This window comes from Cynocephalus volans, chromosome 7 (genome assembly GCF_027409185.1).
Source record: "Cynocephalus volans isolate mCynVol1 chromosome 7, mCynVol1.pri, whole genome shotgun sequence".
Lineage (NCBI taxonomy): Eukaryota > Metazoa > Chordata > Mammalia > Dermoptera > Cynocephalidae > Cynocephalus > Cynocephalus volans.
Window position 1 is genome coordinate 78,080,677 of NC_084466.1, and position 9,047 is coordinate 78,089,723.

At 37.6% G+C, this 9,047-nt stretch overlaps 1 protein-coding gene across 5 annotated transcripts in view; it reads right to left on the bottom strand.

The window, feature by feature from the left end:
* Positions 1 to 8,814, bottom strand: part of FRY (FRY microtubule binding protein) — a 216,918-nt gene extending 208,104 nt beyond the window's left edge. For 4 of the 5 annotated variants that reach the window (XM_063101926.1, XM_063101924.1, XM_063101923.1 and 1 more), the window contains exon 1: positions 8,538 to 8,814. In XM_063101926.1, coding sequence (XP_062957996.1) covers positions 8,538 to 8,598 — 61 coding nt within the window. In that variant the 5' untranslated portion in view covers positions 8,599 to 8,814. Of the gene's footprint in view, positions 1 to 8,533 lie in introns of all 5 variants that reach the window. The other variant, XM_063101925.1, reaches the window with a different exon arrangement.
* Positions 8,815 to 9,047: the final 233 nt, after the last annotated feature.

The window sequence follows — 9,047 nt, forward strand, 5'->3', positions numbered from 1 at the left end:
TATGAGGGTGCTTAGGAAATGGCATGTTAAAAGGTACTGCAAAGACTCAAAATGACCAGAAAGCCTGGAAGTCATGCAAAATAAATTAGAATAAAAAGAAAAAAAAAAATCCCTTCAAACAAGATAGAAAGAATTATTTTCCACTTAAGATTATTATTAAGAAATGGAAAATGCTGGGATAAGAAGAAACAATTAGTTTGCACAACCAGAAAAATATTGCTTAACAAAGTGATTGATTATCCTTAAATAGTTTTACATATTTTAAAGTAGGCCAAGAAAAAAATATCAGGTAATAAAATACCCTGAAACAATATTTGCCTTGAAAGAAAAATATATTAAAAGGCATATTGACTTCTACTTAATTAATTTCTATAAAATTTTCCACAATGTGAAATGTTCCTCCCATTTTTGTGGATTAAATATATTCCTCCTTTCTCCTACAGTATTTAGTTCTCCCAAAATCCTGAAATTGTGTTTCTTCAAGTTTGGGGGTCCACAAGACATCTCTAGAATAATTAGTACTTTTAATCCTTACAATAATCCTAGCAGGCCGAACAATCTTCCTTTTACAAATAAAACCATGCAGGTTCAGAGAGGTTAAGTGACTTGCCCAAGGTCATGGAGGGTCAACTCAGGATCTGAACCCGTGTCTGTTTGACAACATATCTTGTGAGCTTTCCCTATCACCCCATCTTTTATTTCTCATGTATTTAAAACAATTTTTATTTTATTGTGTTAAGAATATTTAACATGAGATCTACTTTCTCAACAAATTTTTAACTATACAATATGTTATTGTTGACTATAGGCACAACATTGTACAGCATATCTCTAGAGCTTATTCATCTTGCTTGCCTGATTCTTTATGCCTTGTCATTAGCAACTTCCCACTTCACCATACCTTAGCTCCTGGCAACCACTATTCTACTCTTGGATTCTATGAATTTGCCTATTTCAGATACCTCATATAGGTGGAATCAGGCAATATTTGTCCTTTTGTGACTGGTATATTTCACTTAGCATAATGTCCTCAAGGTTCATCCATGTTGTTGCATATTGCAGAATTTCCTTCTTTTTTAAGGCTGAATAATATTCCATTGTATTAAATACCACATTTTCTTTATATGTTCATCATTTGCTGGTGTAGTGATATCACGCAAGACTCCCACCCTGACTTTTAAAACAAACCACAAGTTGTTTGTGATGAAGACTTAATAAAATAAGTCTCTTTTCCCACAGGTTTTGCTCTGGCATCAGCTAGTTTTGCGACTTCAGGGGATGATGAAATGACATATAAATGTTTTGATTTGGAGAATGGGGTTTCTGATAGAGTAGTGTAGTTGAATACTTTCGAGAAAGACTACTATGTCCTCAGGCCATGGAATTCCTTCCTGCCAGGCTGTCTACTCTCTTGAACTAAAATGAAACTTTTAGCCACTCAAGGGCATTTGGGAAAGGCTAAGAGTAAAAGAAAGACTCAAGCATTGAGGATTCATAGAAATATATAAAATCTGATTAATGACATGCTTTAGAAAGGTCCAGAGACTATTCTCTCCTAGATATACTAATGTTATAACTTTATCTGGTTGTTATCCTAACAAGGAACAAGTGTCCTTGAAGGCACATTACTGTTTACTTCAATCTCTGTCCTCTCAAAACCTTTTCGTCTTTGGTCTCCCAAAGACTGAATACTTTGGAGAGAGAAACAGTTCAATAAAGAGAAAGTTAGCATCAAGTCACTGCCCTGTTTTCTTTCCTCTCTTCCTCTGCCTTCCAGTACTTTATCTTAGAGAAATGACAGTAACACTTCAGTGATATCCTTTATAAATGTCTATCATCTGCTAAGATGCAATTACATGGACTTTCCCCCGATTTTCAAAGTAGGTACTGTCATCAGAGCCTGAAAGAACGCCTGCCAAGATCTGTGAGCAAAGGAAGATAAGGTTACATTGACATTTCAAGGTCCTTTCTCACCAAAAGGAGATCAAATAACCCGTTGAGGCAGGATAATCCTGAATTTCAACTTCCTTTTTCTCCCCAAGAGAACTGACAAACTGCTCTTATTCATGTGTCTCAGGCTGGCTCTCCACCCATCCTTCTCTCATTTTCTTCTCCTATTTTCTTCCTCTACTTGCTCATTTTATACAGCAAAATCTCATTAATTTGAACTTCATGAAGTCAAAATTTGTGAACATTTGGACAAGGCCTTGAATTTTTAATGTTTACTTAAAAAAAAAAGATTTGCCGACTTACAATGTAAATGACAGCTGCTCAGAATCTTATAAAACATCAGGTTCACCTGGAAGGCTGGACACCCCTGATTCAGTGACAGGTCTGGGGTGGGCTGGAGAGTGTACATTCCTAATTAGTCCCCAGGTGATGCCAGTGACCCAGGACCACACTGTGACACCACTAGTGTAAATAAAGAGGAAAGCAAGGGAGACCAATTAATCCAGTCTACAAAGTTGTTTTCAATTCGATTTGCCTACTGCAAAACTGATAGGCTTTGATAATGCCAAGGACATTAACACTTTGTAGGCAAAATATAGTGGAAAGAGCATTGAACCAGGAGTCAAAGGTCTGAATTCTAGTGTGGCTCTGTGTCACATTGGGGAAGGAAATTGTACCAACTGGGCTTCCATGTCCTTACATGTTATTCTTAAAGAGGCTAGGCCATCTGTCCTTTTTAGCTCCAGTATTTTATGATTATATAAAAATATGTACTGAAAATGTCTGAAAACATCCACTTATTCAAAACTTCCACAATTCAAACACTTAATAATTAATACTTACCTTCCCTTGAATTAATGAGTTAGCAAGATTCTATCATCTACCCTCACTGTAAAGGAAAGCTTTACAGATATCCTGACCTTTCCAATTACACCTCCACTTCTTCTCTGGTTCCTTTCACCTTTTAAGACTGGAAACTTCCTAAACTGCAAGCAGGTACATGAGGAAGCCTGTCTTTATTCCTCGCTATAAACTTGACTTGTGCAAACATTAAAAAAAACCCAAAACATTATGCATTGAGAGTCTGCCTTTTACAAACCCCGAGCTGGGCCTAGTCTCTGTTCTGGGCCATCAACTAGGCAGACATTGTGGAATAGGTAGCAATTGACCCAGATCACAAAGGACAGGTAGGATTCTGATAGGTAGGCCCATGGAGCCATATGCTAAGTGTCTCTCCTTACCCCACCTCCAATCACCTTCCCACCATACATCCCTATCTTAGCATCTGTGTTCAAACTTTGTCTTCACCAAGGAACTTTGGAGTCCTCAAGAACAGGACCAGGTCTTGTCTTTTATCCCAAGCACTTAGCGCAGTGCTTGGCATAATAAATTAAATAATTGTGCTTTCTTAATATTTGTGAACCTGAACACATCCAGTTCCACAATTTAGTATTTGTGTGGATGAAATAATTAAACAGGAATGTATATGAAAAGCTTAGCAAACTTTTAAGTCCTATAAAAATGTAGATTTCAAATTCTTCTTCTTATTAGAATTAAGGTCTTGAATGGCAAGCTGGTGAGTGTGGACTTTATTTGGAGGGTAATTGGGAGCCAGCGGGTTTCTAGGAAGAACTTTGATCTGATGTTGCTGTGTACAAGGACTGTGGAGGAACAACACCAAAACTGAAAGACTATTCTACCTGCCATGAGAAGAGTAATGAAAGTGGGAACCTGGCTGGTGCCCGTCAGCACAGAAAGACAGACACGACCACTCACACCAAATGAGCCTGAAATCCTGTCATGTCACTCTTTCCCAATAAAGAAAACAGGCAAAATATGATTCCCTGTGGGCTGTTATAATGGTTATGATGGTTAAGGAGCTTTTTTGGAATACCGACTCTAGAAGCTTTCTCAAAATTCCCTACTTGTGGCAGGATATTGGTCAGCGTTCTTGTACCCAAACATTGAAAACTGGTGGCTGTGTATACCTGGGAAAGACAGAGTGGTCTCCAGTCTCCCCGTAATAGAACAGACATTACTTTGGCAGCATGGCAGGGGGAGAATTGTATCTTGCCCTGTGTCCATGTTCATCAAGCTTTCAGAACACTAGAGCTGATGTCCATTCACAAGAAACAATGGGGATACAGAAACAAGTTAGATGTCATCGTAAGGAAGCAAAAGAGATAATCCAGAAGTAGGTTCATTCTCTAAGACAACTGCACAGATTTCCACAATGGAAGAGAAAAATGGGGACGATGATTAAAGGAGACTTAGGAGACCTAACGACCTAATGTCATGTGTGGACCTTGTTTGAATCCCAATTCAAACAAACAATTTACAAAAAGACTACTTTTTAAGAGAAAAGTAAAAGAAATTTGAATATGGGCTAGTTATTTGATGACATCAAAGATTTATGGTCACTTTGTTAGGTATGATAATAGCATTGTAGGTAAATAGGAAAATATATTTTCTAGAATACATACTATGTCTACATTTGATTCAAAATACTTTAACAAAGATAAAAAAGGTATAAATAAACTAAACATGGCTAAATCTTGATAACTGTTGAACCTGAGTGATGACAATACGTCGTATATTGTACTATATTTTCCCCCTTGTGTTTGTTTGAAACATTTCATAATAAAACTTATTTAAAAGATAGGCTTAATTACAAAAGTTTCCTACATCTTAGAATGGCGATAATGAAGGAGTGCTATATTAGAACCTCCAATTGAAAAAATAAATAATTATATAAGAAAATTGAACATCATTTGTAATCCAGTTGGATCATATAGGTTTGAGTGTTCAAGACCATTCATTAAGGTTTCAAGGTCTACACCCTCCTGCGTAACTGAATGTTGGAGTGAATGGTGTGACCTTGGAGTACTTACACACGCAACACATACAAGGACGGATGCACGGGGGTGTCACTTACATAGGCATCCCTTTTCATACCTATGTTACAATTTGGTAAAAGTGGGTCCTTTCAGAAACATTTTTGTCTCAAAAGACTATGAGTGTGATCAGTTAATCACATCATTGAATAACACATTTTCATTGAGGCCATAGTATATATATGGCACTCTGCAAAGTTCTGTGGACAATACAAAGACAGATTTGAAAAGATGATTTTAAAGATTTTAAAAATTTAATGCATTCAGCCATACGATGCCACAAGGTTGAATAACCAAAGATTGAAGAGTCAGGTTGAAAAGCTATTGGAAGAGCAACCTAAATTTAGGAGGGTATTCATTTATTGGCTTGTTCATTTATTCAGTCATCACATATTTAGTGAAGGACCACTCTACTCCATGGCTTGTGCTATCTGCTGGGGGAGCAAAACACACACATCTCCAGCCCTCCCACAGCTGACACTATGCAGGGAACAGTCATGACATAACAAACACACACAGAAATATAACTAAAAAATGAGGAGTGCTGTAAAGGCTGCTGCAAGAGAGCAACAGGGGCACATATCTGAGATTGTGGAGGGTTGGGGCAAGATTCCCTGGGATGATGACACTGAAGCTGAGACCTAGAAATAATGAGAATAGATAGTCAGGGAAGGCTTCAAGGCAGAAGAACCTGGGGCATAGGGTTGAAGGAACTGTACAAGGTGGGGAAAGATGGAACATCACAGTGGCTCACCTGCTCACTTCCTTCTGCTTTTATGAGAGGCTGTTCTGGCCAGCTAGTCCTTGGCAATTCATTCTGCTGACAGTCCCTATCACCTTCACTGTCATCCAGAGTTCTGGCTGCCTCTTGACATATTATGACATATTATATATGTGTTTTCTATCCTCCTTCCTCACTACACTTAAGTCTCACAAGGTCAAGGAATTTGTTTTATTATCTTGTATCTTCACCTTTTAGCACACTGCTAGGCTTAATACCCAGTACTCAACAAATATTTGTTGCATTAGGACCAAGGAAGCATTAAGATGTACAAGGTCATGAATTGTCTCCAGCTTAGAAAGCCTACATTCAACCCAAGACTAACATCAGGACTACTGGGACAGCTATTTCTGCAACCACGCAATATTATTTGACAAAAAAAGCACCAATACGCCCCAAAGTAGAATATTATATCAAGGACGACAGCATGTCATTTCAGTTGATAACGTGACTAATGGTGTGTTGGGAATGCCTGGCTTATGGAATCTTTAAAGCAGAGTTGCGACCCATTACTGGATCATGACACCAGTTTAGTGGGTGCTGACCAGCCCAATTTTGATGAAATAGAATAGGAAACAAGAAGAGAAAACAGCAGAGGGATGGCTTCCTGAGTATCGAGGGTAAGCACTGTTTCACGAAGTTTTGTTTTTAGTCTCTGTCTGTGTTTACAGATATGTGTGTGTTCTGGGTCACAATGAAAAATGTGTTTCTTACTGTGGGTCATGGTCAAAAGTCTCTAGAGACTGAAGGACAGTAGTGATTTACAGACTGTAATCTGGGTGTTAGACTGAGGCCTGCCAGAAATAACAAACCAGCTTCTTGAGCTATTTTATTAGAACCATATTTAAGTCAAACATCAAGGGCAAGAGAAGAACACCAGAGGTGACACTTTTGCAGCTGAGTTGGTGGGTGCATTACAGAGGACTGTGCAGACTGGATGCATAGGGACCCACCACGAGAGCAGTGCCAGCAGCTGCCATATTTTGACAAATAAAGGTCGGAAATCAAAGTGATAGCTAATCCTCTCCAGGATCCCCAGGGGAATTACATGATGTGGGGGGTGACTCGAAGGAGAGTCTAATCTTACATATGTCTTTGTTAATATAATATGCCTCATACTATAAAATCATATACCTATACACAGGTACAATATACATTACAATATGCATTCTATCATAAAGTATATACACATACATATGATTCAGTAATATGCATATGCATATGCATAATATAGACATGCATCTGCATTATATAACATATATGATAACACAATATACATTTCTAACATCTACAGCAAGCAAGGAGCTTCCAGTAAGATGTATACAATAGAAGCTCAATAAACATCTGTTCAATAATTTAATTGAGTAAGTAAAATCTTTTATGGTCTGTTTAGTGTTTGATCTTATCAACATCAAAATATTTATTTAATTCCTGATTGAAATGGGTTTGTTTATTTCAATGCCAGCTCAATTAATAAAGAAGATTGTAGGGTTTATTAAATTCTTAAATAGTTAGGAAATGTACAATGACTATGTAAAATTCACTTGATACATGCTTACCAGAAGTTTATAATCTCAGATGGTGAGAAATTTACCAAGTCACAGAAACAGACTAGTTGTTACTGATTCCTTATAAAGCAAAGTTGATACATTATGAGCAAGAAAGGCAAGGAGTGAAAAAAGAGTCAGGATGGGCAGCCGACCAGGGGTGGGGTCTGTTTGGTTGAAACACAGTAAGAGTCAGTGACATCTCTGAGCAATATCACGCAACAGAAATATTAAGCATTTCACATGAGTTCTATGATGATGCAGCATTTTTTCAAATATCTGAAACCATAAGCTTTATTATTTAATTTGCATGCTTGTTATACACTTAAAAAAAATCTCTTGAGAGGAAAAAGAAATTTTCTAATCACAATCTACTTTCTAAACCACAAAAGTAAGGGTTAAAATAATGACTAATAGGGATTATAGAAACAGAATGCTATCATATATAAATTTCTAATACGTTCATTAGAGATATCGTAGTGGAAAAATTTACCAGTAGTTCAATCTCCCAAATCTTTAATAATCAAAATGTTTCTCCTCTATTAGAGCAATACATTGTGACTTTACCACTTACGAATGAACTTTTCTTACCTTCATTCAGTAGAAAGTTAAACAGTCAATATCCAGGATGCATGTAATTAACTCTAAGTCACAGATGTTTCCTCTCATTAATTTTTTAGAAGTGTTGTACAATATTGCTTAAAGTGTTATGCTAGAACTAATGTAACCACGCTATTACTCTGATAAAGGACAAGCAGCAGCATGCAATTCGGACCCATATAATGTGAGTTGACACATGGTGTCCTGCTTTCAAATTCATAAACCAAAAAGAAAAACATTTTGTTTTTTAAATGTTGGAGAAGCCTAAGCCAAAAGCAACAACAACAACAAAAACTGCTTTAGGCTTATTATAATGTTTAAAACAAAACAAATAAGGGCATTTACATTAATAGAATGAATGAAGCATAAATCTCACCTCTGCTGTAATAATAATTAGGATGCTATTAATTATTTTCCAAATACATACTAGTTGTTTTTACAGATCAGCAATTTTACAGCAGTCATACCAAATCTTTCAGTGAAAGCTGAGTGCACAGAAAAATTCCATTACATCACGGCTGCTTACTTCATAGACTCATATACAAAAAGAACCAAATCTTACCTCTGAAACGCTGCAATCCCAAACCTAAAACCTAAAAGGCCTTACTCCTGTCTCTGAATAACTGCATTGTAAGTAAATTCCTGCATGTAGATACAACTGCTCCCCCAACCCCATCCACTGAAACCTCTAGGAGAATCCATTCACACTCAGCACTGAATAACCGATCAGCCACTCCACACACATTAACAGCCCTTCATACCTACCAAGCCCTTTTATGAAGCTGATCACACAGGATCGTCTCCAGCAAGCTGTTGTAATCGCCATGAGCCTGAAAAGAAACCCAAACTAAGAGTCTGGAACAGCTACACAGACTATGTTCCAAAGCAAAAAAACATAATGACGGGCTCCATGGTCCCGTAGCTTATGGCCACTGTAAGTGTCTCAGCCACAAGGTAGGGCTCTTTTATTTTTGGCTTAAGGTGTATTTTTAGTCAGGTGCTAAAGTCCTACAGTAGAAGACAAACTAAAACAGGCCTTCCGTCCAGGGCAGACTGTTCATACCAATGGGACAATTTTTAGCTGCACAGTAAGACAGTGACCTACAACTCGCAGAGTGCCCGTATGTCTATATTTATCCACAAGAACATACTATGCTGACAGATTAGTAAAGCTGCTCAAAGCACTCCAGGAACATGAGCCCGACCCACGCAGACTGTCATCAACAGTCCGTGCACACCGAATGCATGTGCTACCCCACAGGCATAACTGTCCCG